General features: G+C 39.6%; 1 protein-coding gene across 1 annotated transcript in view; it reads right to left on the bottom strand.

Moving 5' to 3' along the window:
- Positions 1-3,111: 3,111 nt before the first annotated feature.
- SYNE2 (spectrin repeat containing nuclear envelope protein 2) overlaps positions 3,112-13,899 on the bottom strand; it is a 352,560-nt gene continuing 341,772 nt past the window's right edge. Inside the window, 7 exon segments of the mRNA XM_020986547.2 lie at positions 3,112-4,461; positions 4,867-4,913; positions 5,825-5,914; positions 7,837-8,028; positions 9,831-9,959; positions 11,803-12,003; positions 13,419-13,630. Coding sequence (XP_020842206.1) covers positions 4,230-4,461; positions 4,867-4,913; positions 5,825-5,914; positions 7,837-8,028; positions 9,831-9,959; positions 11,803-12,003; positions 13,419-13,630 — 1,103 coding nt within the window. The 3' untranslated portion in view covers positions 3,112-4,229.

Here is a 13,899-nt window from a genome sequence, read left to right as displayed (position 1 = left end):
CTTCTTCTGACAGCAGGTATGGTGACTAATAAATGATGCTGCTATTTACACGTTTAGCCTGCAGGACATTCAGAATATGCAAATCTCTATGATAACCATCAATACATAGCTCCAGTAATTGGCATAGAGTCCTTAGGAATTCATTATATGAGAGGAAGGACTACTTTCCTTCTTCCGACTAGTGCCAGTGTTTACCCAGCATTACTGGAATTGATGGTGTAAGAACTTTAAAAACAGCATATTAAAAGAGGGGGAAAAGAGGTGGAGAAATGGACAAATAAATGATATTTGATTTTGGAATTCAGTCATACACATATATCCCACCTCTCGGTTCTTGCCTTCTACTCTCTTTCTACCTGAATAGCTGTAATAGAAATAGCTTGTAGATTTAGATTTGGCTTAGAAACTATCTAATCACATCATTTTACAGATGATTAAATTGAGGCCCAGAGAGACAGAGACTTTACCAAGCTGGGATTGGAATATGATACTGTGATACCTCTTCCAACCAGGATGATCCATTCATAGGTACCTGAAAAGTGATGGTCTTCATCCTGAGTAAGTAGAGTAGGAATGTGAAGTGACTAGTAATGGTGTTATAATGCCAATCACCAAACTTTTTATTTTCCTTTACCTTTAATCTTTGAACTGCCACCCACACCGCAGTTGCAAGGTCTTAAAGTGGATTTTGAAGACAATCACGAATATGTGGGACCTTTCCCACGGGTTCATTATTTTCCTACTCAATCTTTTTTCCCCTTGCCTAGTAGCGAGTCTCCCATTAAATAACTTGGATACCCTAACATTGGCCACAAGATGCAACAACTTCTAAATAAAGAGGTAAAGTGTCAACACAATCATAATACAGAAGAATGGAGGCTTCCAGTTTTCCAGAATAATGATGAGGTGATAACTAGATAAGTTTCCACTGTGATCATTCTATAGCTCCATTAAAAAAAAATGTGTGGGAGGTATACGTGAGAAAAATGACCAGTCTGGGTTTTGGACTTTTTAAGTTTCTTAGGTTGTTGTAATCATCAGTGAATAAAAGATGATTTTAAAGACTAAAAATATACCTTCAGACAGTTCTTGAAATTTTTGGGGCCCATTGAGATTTTTGGTAAAAGCATTTTTTATTATATCACATCACCTCAGCAATTTTGATAAAACTGTATGTGATGAAGGTAAATTGCAGACAGAAATTTCCTTTGGCCCTTTTAACGCTCTTCAAATCTTCAACCTTATATAAGCTGCTCAATGGCAGCCATGCTCAAATGTTAACAGCTTAACTGAATTCAGTTATGTGGATATTTGAAATGGGGAATGTGATTCCTATAGGCACACATTAAATTGGAGATGTGAAAAAACTAAGGTTCCAATGACTAATTAAATATCCCAAATTAAGTATCCCAAAATGAAGGGAGGAAAAGGTATTGTTTGATAGGTATTTGTTCTCTTGAATCCTTGACCTGTGAAAAGGCCTTAGGAAATAGCCCTGAAATTACTTCTGTAACTATTATAGAGTTAATTCTTCTTTGTAAGTACTGTATCAGTTAATCATGTTCTGGTAAATGTTTGAGCACAAGCTGCCTGAGGGGGAAAATATGCATAACATACCTAAGTCTAATCTGCATTATTGAAATTAGCACAATACCTGGCACATAGTACACACTGCGTAAATGCCCTTTCCCCTATTAAGAAAGTGATAGAGAAAATGTAATCTAGATAATCAATAGAACACTATATTTAAATCATCTTGCTGGGTAGCATTTGCCAATTTCCAAGGAGTAAATGACCACACTGAAAAATTATCAATTGCCTTGCTGGGTTTGAATTGGCTTCCAGCTCACCTCTGGTTTCTTCAACTAAAGTGTCAGCCAGATAAGCCTTTAAGTGATAGATAAGTGTTGGGAAAAATAGTTGACCGATTTAACATGAAATTACTTGAATTCTACAAGGTGCCCAAAGGGATGAAGATAGTAAAATATCATTGACAAAAATGGAGACTCTCCTGTGTTTCTTATAAATAGGTATAATACCAGCCGTTCTTAATGAGTTATGCCACGCTACTGTCATTTTCCTTTATCACTATGTAACAGTGACAAAACTTATGGAAAGGAAGATCCTTTTTTTCTTTTCTTCATTTAAACCAACCTTTAACCATCCTTCAAAGTGGACTCACTTTGGGTCCTGCTTCATCTAACAAAAATAAACACATACCTTCTTACATTTCTGTAGTGCTTTTAGATGTAAAAGAAACACTTTCCTCCCAAAAAGACTATGGGTATAGGGGTAATGAAGGTGTCACTTGTATTTCATCAATGAGTAATCTGAGGTTCAGAGAGACAGTAATTTGCCCAAGTCACCCAGGTTTTGCATTTAAGTGACAACTTTGTGTTTACATCTTCTCTTCCCAAGGAGTCCTCCGAAAGCTCAACACAGTACCATGCCATGCCAACACTCTGTGGTCAATAAAGACATACTAGTTGAATGAGTGTGTTTCTGCTATTTTTAGAATGATGAAAGAGACCTTCTGACCACATGGGGATGATGCTGGATTTGAATAGGCTGAATCAACATAGGACAAACTCTGGTATGTTAGCCTACCAAGTTGGAGAGGCTGATACCTCAGACCTTGTGACCGCCTGCTATCTGAGGATCACCTAAGGACCACCTAGCTTAAGTGTGGAGAGCAGAAGAACCTGCTTTGTTAGCTAGGACATAAAAAAAAAAGTACAAAATGGATCTCAGTCTTATGTAGGCCCTTCCCACGCTGGTAGTAAGGATGATAGAATGCAGAAAAGGGAGTAGATAGTACTAAAGAATCGTGATTTTTAGACACTGTTGGTACTTTACATGTGCAGATTTGTATTTACCGTCATTTCTATGTGGTTTAGTGACTCCAGTGCACTAGAAAGACATGGACAAGAATAGCACAGGATGAGAGAGGGGTGGATGGCTCATAATAGGTACCAGCAACAACTCAGTTCCATCGGAGCACTGAAAGACAGCCATTGTAATCCAGCCCATAGGCTGTTCAGCACTTAGAACAGACTGAGTTTTCACTCCACAGAGGACTCAGTCACACATCAGAAGCTTAAGGTTACAAAATTCAGTGTTGCAAAGAGGGCAGATTTCTTTTTAATGAGAAAAACACCACCACACTGGAAGAGTACATGTCACAACTAGCTTCATGTTTCTGTACCAACCCACTTGACTATACAATTTAACAAAAAAGAGAGAGAGAGAGAGAGAGAGAGAGACCCTGCAGCATCACTTTATAAAGTGTGAAAAATCTTACAAAGTTAACTTATAAAAAACATATCTGTCGGTCTTTTGGCATTCACTGTACATTAGTCAAAAGCTCAAGCTAAAAGCCCAGATTTTAAAAAATCGAAGTTTACATTATTAATTTGTATTCATACGGTAATTTAGAGAAATAATTTCAAAAATATGCACAATATGAAACCACATCCATGCAATAGAATAATTTTTAAAAAAAAACCACTTTTCCAACTACATATAAAAAAGGCAGACCCAGCAGACAAATACAAGACACTTTACATTTAGAACTGACTAGTATCAAATTTCATCATATTCTGGTTCTCCAGCAATTTTGTGCTAAACATTTCAGATGTGATTGTGTCTATCAGTTTTATCACAAAGTGTGCATGAGAGGTTTTGAACCATTAAGGGACATTTTATTCCCTAAGCTATTTACTTTTACTGTACATACTGTAGTGAATACTACTATTCAATAACTGTTGGCTACGTGGGATAACTATTGTCCCTTCTGTAAACTCATCTTAGGAGTTTTGGAAATAAAAAAGTCAGCATCCACAAAAATGCTAGGCTCTTCTGCACACAGTTTTAGAAGGCTAAACGTGAACAGAAACCATTGAGTTTTGCCAAAGCAACTAAGGTCACTCACAGAGCAACTGGTGCTCTGAGGTCTGAGCAGGTCCTCACCCCAGTGGAAGAATGTCATGTAACCTAACACCCTTGGACTGTGTGTCACTTGCCATGAACCACACACATCCTTCCATCCCAGCCACAGTGGCTCCAGCATTCCCCAGAGAGGCAGACTCCAATTCGTGGCACACGAACATCAGCTGATGGTGCCTAATGAAAAAGCTACTTACATTGGAATTGCAAGCACTATGGCCCCCAAGGCTTGAGCACCCACGCTGAATGTGTTGTTTTAGGATGCACCCTAGCATGCACCCACTTTAGGTCGGTGGGGGCCCATTGGTGTACCTCAGCATAGGATAGAATGATCGAGCAAAATTGTTGGCTTGGGTGCAACTGTAATCTTCCTCTGAAGAGGGGATCATGCAAGCCAGAAGCAATAAGAGGAGGAAAAACAATTGGAGGGGCAGAGCTGCTCTAAACACCCGGTACAGGAAAGATCGGGGCCCAGAGCTGGTCAGAGTTGAGGCAGGGTCAGAGAGATGTTCCACTCTGTAAATAAAAGATAATGAGTGGTTAGTAATGAGGCTCAAAGAGCAGAACACCCAGTGAGACTTCTTTATCCCTCTTGCTCCCCAAATGTTGACTTCTAAAAGTTTTTTTTTTAAGGTACTGATCCATGTTAATCTCAGCCATGTGACTTCCTGCTTTTACATTTTAATGAGACTGGAATCATAGAATTCCATCCAAAGAGAATAAAATGCCAAGGATAGAAATACAGTCTTAGTTTACAAGGAATTATAAACATTGAGAGAATAGAATGCTAAAGTGGAGAAAGTGTCAAAAATCATACAGAAGCATCAATCTTTGCACTGACAGTTACTGGTGCGTAGAGGAAAAAAATGAGACACAGAATGTGGATTTCCCATGGTAATCATCCGAATGAGATCACTTTACCTGCTGTTTGTCTTGCTCTTTTCTTCTGTAATTCCCACTGCTCCAACCTGTCGGGATAAAAAGGATCCAATTAGTAAGTTGAAGAAGATGCTTCAGTCAAAGTACAGACTGGCGAAGTTGAAGAAGTGGAGTTTGTCATTACTGCCGTGCGATTTGAAATGGAGGCAAATCTATGTGATTATTTTTCTCTCCCTCAATATATTATAAGAGGGAGAGGAGTTCAATCTGGTGGGAGGAGAAGAAAGGATTTCTTTCACCCTAGAAATGGCTGTGGTGTAAAGACGATAGGCATCAACAAAATATGCTTTTAAAATTAGGAAATATTGAAAGCTCTTTCGCTTTTCATTTTTGGATAAAATTCCATCTGGAAATACATTCAATACTGCTCTTGGGCACATCAATTAGTTTTTGAAGGACTTAGAATTTTTTTTTTCTGGGTAAGCCTTTTCAGTGTGCTTCAAAAACAAATTATAGGGAAGGTCAGGGATTGATTAGAAAACCTGCTAATTTGACTGGAATGTGTATAATCTGACTTTCCTCAGTAGCACATACCAAATGAGTGCTAATCAAGCGGCCTAAAAATTTGACTGCTCAAAACAAAATAGCTGATATGATGGTCTCTAAGGCCCGTTCTGGCTCTAAATCTTGGATTTTATGACTTGGACCAAGGGAATAGGTGCACTGCTATCTGAAGGGTCTGCTTGTGGAGAGGGTTATGCCTATTCTGCTTGACCCCAAAGGGCAGAACTGAGAATTCGGGTTAGGTTTCACGTAAACAACTTCTTGGCAATTAGATCTAAGAATGGAATGAGTTGCAATAGTATGCGTTTCATGGAACTTGTGCAGATGTCTCAGTGAGTGAGTCCTATGGTTCTGTCATCAGGGTAACATGTTCTAATTATGCAAATTCCATTACCAAAGAAAAAGTGGTTGCTGTTGTTGCTTTTTTTTTTTTTACCTTTTCTTGTTCAGCAGGCACGGACTTCGATGACAGATGATGGCCACTACTGTCTACATTGTCAAAAGCTGTCAATGTTGTATCCTCATCCTGAAATCCATAAACGAAACTTAAGTGGGAAGAACTTCAAGCAAACATCCACCAAGTATAACTCAACACAAGTGTGAGTCCAGCACAAGTGCTAGGATGCAAATGCCTGCAGCATTCTCAGGGCACAAAAGCTTGCAATCTTCCTCCTCCCTGGTCATAAAGAACGTGGACTGAATCAGCTTCAGTGGTGCACACCCTTCTCCATTGGTGAGGACACAAACCCACCTCTACTTTCTCCTTATGTGCCAATTTTCTCAGTTTCTTTTCATAAAACTGTCATAGAGCTGGGGGAGTAAAGCCTATTACTGCATGTATATTTACATCCATTTTCTATGTGTGCACAATTGGTGGTTTCTATACTATTAAGTCTCATGGTTAAAATTAAAAGAATTTGGGGCTGAATTTCTATTCCTTGAGATACAGACCTGGGCTAAGGCAAATTTTTTTTTTAGGGCAAATATATATATACACATACATATACACACACATATGAAATACATACATACACACACACACACACACACACACACACACACACACACACACACATATCCCTAAAAAAATTGTCTCAGCCCAGGTCTGGATCTTTAGGAATAGAAATTCAGCCCCAAATTCTTTTTTTTTTTTTTAAGTGAGACAATTTGGGTTAAGTGACTTGCCTAGGGTTACACAGCTAGTAAGTGTCAAGTGTCTGAGGTCAGATTTGAACTGAGGTCCTTCTGACTCCAAGGCTGGAGCTCTATCTACTGTGCCACCTAGCTGCCCCAACCCAAACGCTTTTAAATCTACATATCTATATTTATAAATACACACACACACACACACACACATATTCATATTTATTCTGGGCAATTGCCAGTGTCCTTTGAGGTAAATACTTTAGAATATTTCTACAGAGTATCATTTTTCCCTTTAGTAGTTTATTCCTAAGCCCCTGCTGCCATTCTCCCTGAACCCTCCTTCCTCTTTTATAAAAGCACTATTAGTGCCAAGACAGGTATGCATGAGACGGCTAGGTGGCACAGTAAGTTGAGAGCTAAATTTGGAAACAAGCAAGATGAAATCCTGTCTCAGTTTCCCTATTTATAAAAAAGTATAACAATGGTACTTATTTCATAGGGTTGTTGTGAGGGCCATAAGATAACAGGTAAAGTACTTTGCAAACCTTAAAGGGCTATATAAACGTTAGCTCTTATATTTGACTGCTGTGAATACAGAGAGTAGCAGCCATAGTGCACCCATTGTTACAGGTACAGACACAGAAGCTATCCTGAAAGTGAATCTGAAAAGCCCCCAAAAGAAAGAGCTCCCCATTTTTTTCCCCCTGGGAGCAGTAGCCTCACTTTTGTATCCTTTCATTCCAGTCCCTTGGCCAAGCAGCCCGCGTGACCAGGCCATTTAGCTTGTTCTCTGACTATCAACAGATTTCCATTCCCTTGCCCTACCATAAGAGGGAGCAACCACTATGCTATAGTGACAGGTGCTTGAGATGGCAAAGTAGGAAGGAGCCTTAGGATCAAATTCTGCCTCTGGAACTTACTAGTTGTAGGACCATAGTCCAGTCATTTAACTTTCGGAGTTTCAGTTTAGTCCTTGATAAAAGGAGACCAACCCTTCCTTATATTACCTCCCTCCTTCCTTCCCTCCCAGTGTTGTTGTGAAGAAAGTATTGATAAACCCTCAAGTGCTCTGGGGACAGAAGAAGTGCATTTCTCTTACTCTGTCTCCCTATGATCAGCTCCGTTCCCTGTCTCAGGAAGACTGCTGTTAACTCTTGTTTCCCTTTCTGTTTTCCTCCTACAGACTGATGATATTGGGTTGTATACCCAGGGTCCATTTTGTACATAATAAGCCAAGACTTTTTTTCCCCCAAATCTTGAAATATTATATTGAATCTTTCTCTATAGAATAAGTTGGCTTACCTGGCTTCCTTGCAAAGATTCTAAATCTTGAGAAACTTGGTCCAATAGCTGGTTGAATTTCTTCCCAATGACATGAACCTTTTCATCAGCTTCAATATAATCTTCTCCATCTCCCTTAGCAAGTAGGTACTTTGAGATCTCCTGGAGAGAGCTTACTTGAAGCTGGTGCTCCAACAGCTCCTTTTCCAGTTGCTAAAAATAAACAAAAACTGAAAGATGTAAGGGAGAATGGCTTATCTGATTGAGAGGTACAGGGAGGAAGGGACAGATAGAGGCTGCCATTTCTGCATATAAAAATGTCAGAACCATATTATTTTCTAAAATAGTACTATCCAAAAAAAGATACTCCAATTTATTTCAAATTTAAATTGATATTCTAGTGTCTTGCATATTAGTAGGAGCTTCATAAATGTTTGAACTGAATTAGTATACTAACTTTGGTTTGTGGGTACATACACATGTATATTCTTGTGCATAATATAAATACTGATTGTCTGAATTTCCTAAAGATAAAACCACTTTCTCTTGAGCAGATTTGTTGGCAGGTAATTTTTCTGACTTTCTAGCTGCTTTAGAATCTCATTTTCTCAAAGGCAGGAGCCACTTTATTTTTGGTAGGTTCTACTCTAAGGGGCTCAAAGACATTAAATGGAGATTCTGAAACAGGACATTGTGCATAAATGACCTTGCATGTATGAATGTAATACATTCAAGAAAGATAGAGGACACTCCATAAGTCTGGTTTGACTGCAAGAAGAATTGCTTGGTTTCATGGAGAAGATTCAAAAATAGTAAGCCATCTCAAAAAAAAAATATATCAAAGTTTAAAAAATGTCACTGTGGGCCTTCATGATTGCAACTGAAAAGTATAAATGAAAGACTTCATCTCAGCCTTTTGTTAGTGAATTATTCAGAGGCCAAGACAATTTGGTAACCAGCTTTTCAACAGAGGTGATGATTCAAATTAAAAGTGAAGGCTGTTTTGCTGGAGAGCCTGAGGGAAAACTGTACAGTATCTGCAGGCACTGAGCCATCCAATCCTGATCTCAAGCTACTGAGCTACAATGACACCAATCTCAAATTTGCCCCCAAATTAAAAAATATCTGAAAGATACACAAACCAAAATGCTATTTTTTATTAAAATTGTCTGGCTGACATTGTGGTGCCTTATATTTTCTGAAAATTGGATGAATTGCAACGCCAACCACAGGATTAAAGTGCTGCAAATGCTTCGAGTGCTAGGCAGGAAAATCTATGAAATGTGCATCTATTTTTCCTCCTTTCCTAAGCATCTGGGTGGTCGGAAGCAGGGACATTCATCTAGCCTAGGTAGTCTTATTATATCCTATCCATCTGTCTTAGGAATAAAGGGCAAGGTAGTACAGTTGAGAAAATAGAGTACTGTATCATAAAGCGATGCTCTCAGGGCAACCCAAAGCTTGCTAGGCGAGCTTGGAAAGCAGCCTAGAATTTTTCTGCGAGGCAACAGTAAGCAAACATGAGTAACTTGTTTTATTGGCATGTTTTTTGGCAGACTGCCCAGAAACAGGCTAACAGCCAGACCCTGGTAAAGAAAAAGCATCTTTTTAGGGTCTTAGAAAATGAAGGACGAACAACAACTTTTCCACCAGATTCTAAAGATCCCATGAGAAGGGAATGGTTCGATGGAGGTACCTTTGTGTCACAGAACACTGTGAAGCAACGAGGGCCAATAGCAACACAAAGAATCTGAAAAGACCTTTAAGAAATAATGTCAAGTGAGTGAGAAAAAGAGCAGACCCAGGAAAAAGGGTCAGGCAGATGTGGAAAAACGGACAAAGAATCCTGATTGGGATTTAGAGAAGCAGGGGCAAAAAATAAAAGCCTTAGTATAGTTTATATTTTAAAATTAAATACTGAAAAAAAATGGAAATAGTTTTACCATGCAAATTCAGTTGAGTTGATATTTCACTGTTAAGTTTCTAAGAAAGAAAGAGAAAGAAAGAAAATGTACCATCAGCTCTTTCTGGCATTCCAGGATGGTATGGGGATCTGCATTTGGATCCACAACTTGGGCCTTACATCTCCGATTTTCTGCACTTGCCAGCCACAACAGGAGGGACTGACTCAACTGATGAAAGTCCTGGGGGGTAAAAACAAACAAAACAGGCAAATAAATCTCTTTCCACTGCAACTGAAAACAAAGCAGGTATATACTATCCAAAGGGGGAATGAAGGGCTAAACAAATTGTGGTATATGAATGTAAGGCAATATTGCTGCTATATATAAATTAAAATCTTGTGTGAAGTTATATTTATATACATATATTTTTATCAGTCATTCTCACAGAATTTTTTTTTTAGGCAATTGGGGTTAAGTGACTTGCCCAGGGTCACACAGCTAGTAAGTGTCAAGCATTTGGTCTGAGGCTGGATTTGAACTCAGGTCCTCCTGAGTTCAGGGCTAGTGCTGTGTCCACTGCACCACCTATTCTCCACAGAACTTTAAAGCAGGACTCTCAGCAGCCAGTCCATACCACACCAAAAACTGATCCCCACAAATGGTCATTCCAGCTTTTTGTCTTGAACACTTTCCATGAAGACTGCGCCTGCATAGGCAGACCATTTCACTGTTTGCTTTTAGGAGGCTTTGCCTTATGGCATCAAGCATAAATTTGTTTCTTTGCAACTTCTACCTCTGGGGTCAAAAAGAACAAGTCTAATGCGTCTTCCTCAGGATAAATAAGTCTTTCAAATGCTTGAAACCATCTCTCCACCCATACTGAATTTCATTGTCTTAGATCTGGCTAACACTCTGGCCTAAGGACTTCTTTGGGAATCTTGGCTTCTGTCCTTCAGAGTATTAGCTACCCCTCCCAGTGACCCGTTGTCTGCAAATTTGATTAGCAATGCCATTTATTCTTTTATTCCAGGCATTAATAAAAAAAAATTAAGCAGGATAAGGCCCAAGCACACATCTGAGGTTCTCTACCGAAGATCTCCTGCAAAGTTGGCACTGAACCTTTAACAACTCAGTTTGATCATTCTACCAGTTCCAAATCCACTTAATTGTGTTACTGTCTTGGGTGATATCTCTTCATCTTTTCCACAAGAAGAGTGAGATACTTTACCAATTTTTTCATTGTCTTTTGCAATTAAAAAAAAAAAAGATGAATTTAAACCAAATGGCCCAGTGCAGAAAGCAAGAAAAGCAAAGGGGGTGGAGGTGAAGAGAAGAGAAGCAAGGAGGTGAAGAGGCTTGGCCCTAAGAATAATAGTGCTCTCAACTTAGCAGAATATTTCCAACTAAGGTATGTGACAGTGACCTTTGAATTCTCCAATAGGACTAAATAACCAAGTACTGAAAATTTCCAGCTACAGTGTGACAGTGACTTGAATTCTCCAATAGAATTAAATAATGAAGCACCCACCTAGTAAAAATATTGGTCTTGTGGGTTTAAAAACAATTCTGTTCAAAGTGGCTGTGGAAGCAGATTGACTGGCAACGGTTACGAAGCCTAAGAGGTTATTTAGCCCAGCCTACTCATATGACAACTGAGAAAAGAAGCTCAAAGGCTTCAAGGGACTTTGGCTGGGCAGCTAGTAAGCAGTAAGGCTGAGAGATGACTGCAAGTCTCCAGCCTCTGAATCCAGGGTTCTTCAGTGGAGTTCTTTGTACACCAAGGACAAGCACCATGGTGGGTGGGATTACCGTGCTGGAGAGCATGAGGGCACTGAGCCCTCACTTGGGCTGGGTGAAGGACGGATGGAGGTGAGCACCAGTTCCTTTAGAATCTGCATGCCTTCCTCAGGGATTCCTGTAGCACATCATGGTTCCAAAGCCCACTGATTACTTCAAGCACCTCAAGTGCTGAAATGCTACAAAAAGCTGGTCATTAACAGCCTCCTTGTAAGCCATGCACTTGTGTGAGAAACTATAACCACAACACAAGATGTACTGGGGACCTCTCAGCTGGTCAGTGTACCTGGCATTGCATGAGGGAATGCTGCAAGCTCTCTCTCCAGCTGTCCAACAAATGATTTGCCTTTTCCCAGAGCAAATTCAGCTGCCGGAGTCTGTTCTGGAGTTCCTTAGATTCAGTATTATCTGGCTGCTGGGATTTCTTGCTGCTCAAGTTGATGGAGATCACTAATGCCTTGTAGTTATCAAAGGCTTTTAGTATATCCTAACAGTGGAAAGGTGAGAAGGAGTAAAGAAAAAAAAAACAGTTTAAGGCCCTCCTGGGGAAGAATGGTGCTGGTGCTCTCTTTGAAAGTTATCAGAAAAGAGATCTACCAAGTCCCCCACCCCCACGTAGACAGATATGGGCACCTCCACCTCCCCTCAGGACTGGCTGAAAACAAGTCAGGTGAGGAGCAAGCTTGGAGAGGTCACTAAAATGGGCAGGGATCTCCAGCCAGTGAGAGCTTACATGCAAATCAGCCTCTCTGGAGGCCTTAGGGGGAGTTAGTAATAATAGATCAGGCTGACCTCCAGCTCTGCTTCCACCTTAGATGCCCTTAAGAAACTTTTCTGACCAGACATAAAATGTCTCTCTCTGTGTATGTCATTTTTACTAAGCCTATGAAATATTATCGCCTCATAAATGGGGAGCTCCACTACCTAACCAAAGACGTTTTTTGTTAAGACCTGAGATATCAGCCCCTCCCTTCATGTAAACAGGGAACTCCACTATTTCACTATATGTGACATTATTAGACCTATGAAATATGATATATTACATTTTTACTATACTGATGAAATATCACCAACTCGCCTCATGTAAATAGGGAACGCCACTACTTAACTATATAAAGAGCCATTTTTTACTAGACTTATGAGATAGGATCACCTTACCTCATGTAAATAGGTTACTACATTATTAAACCATATGTAAAAGATATTTTTTATTACACCTATGAGATATCAGCACCTAATATAAATAGGGGACTCCATATTTAACCTCATCTTAAAAGACTTTTTTTTTTTTACTAGACCTATGAAATACCATCACCTCATGTAAATAGGGAACTTCACTCCTCACCCATAAGCTCACATTGATCTAAGTTAGGGAAAATTAGGTCACATCATTCAGGGCTTGAAGGAATCCTGGATTTGAATCCAGCTCTGTGTGTCCTCCATGGACATTAGTAACTTCACCTTTCAAATGAGAATCTAAATCTGAGATTGGACAATCGAATATTAGAGAGCCAGCCTCACAACAGCTTCTAAAAAAAATAAAACTTATCTTTTTAACTCTAAGTGTTAAACTATTAAGTTGAAAATGCCTACACATGGTATCAAGCACATATAAAGTATTAATGAAATTATTAATGCAGCATGGTATAGCAGAATGAGTGCCAGAATTAGCCTGGGTTCAAATCCCACTTAAGATTCTTGCTCATCTGTAAAATGGGAATAAAATTTGTGCTATCTCACAAAGCTGTTGTGGATGGAAACACAAGCTATTACTATTACTATGATGTGATGGAGAGGAGTAGTCAAAGAAATCATACGTTGTATGTGTTCATACAACAGAAGCCTAGCATTGGATTCACCCACACGTTCTGACTACTCGACCCTCCAAACCGGCTGACATACTTTTAATTTCTTGACTCTGAGCTCCATTTCCTGGATGTCAGCCGCAGGCTTCACCACCTCTAGCTCTTCCAGCTCAGCTTCTGTTCCTTTCAGCCAGAGGGTGACATCATTGATATCCGAGTCCAGCTGCTGCCACTGCTTCAAGTTTTGTTTTGTTCTAAGTTTATTGCGAAGATCTTGGGCTTGAATGAGCTCCCAACTGTCAAACACACCTGAAGTGACAGGTAAGCCAGCAAAATTCATCAAGAGGAATGCAAACAAAATCTACATCCAACCAAGATGATGGTACTTTTATGGTTATGGCCCTGAGCCTGTTTCTCTGCCCCACCCATCAGATCCTCAGTGACATAATCCACACGGAGCTACAGTCCTAAAAGGGAGAGGTGGAAATTTGGATGACTTCCCTTCTGCTTATCTGATGGAGGGATTTCATTTGCCCTTTCCTTCCAAAGGGGTTACACTATTATCCCTCACAAAATTA

The sequence above is a fragment of the Phascolarctos cinereus genome, unplaced genomic scaffold, assembly GCF_003287225.1.
Source record: "Phascolarctos cinereus isolate Bilbo 61053 unplaced genomic scaffold, phaCin_HiC Scaffold_3;HRSCAF=262, whole genome shotgun sequence".
Classification (NCBI taxonomy): Eukaryota; Metazoa; Chordata; class Mammalia; order Diprotodontia; family Phascolarctidae; genus Phascolarctos; species Phascolarctos cinereus.
The sequence above is the reverse complement of the archived record's forward strand: the minus strand, read 5'-3'. Positions and strand labels throughout refer to the sequence as shown.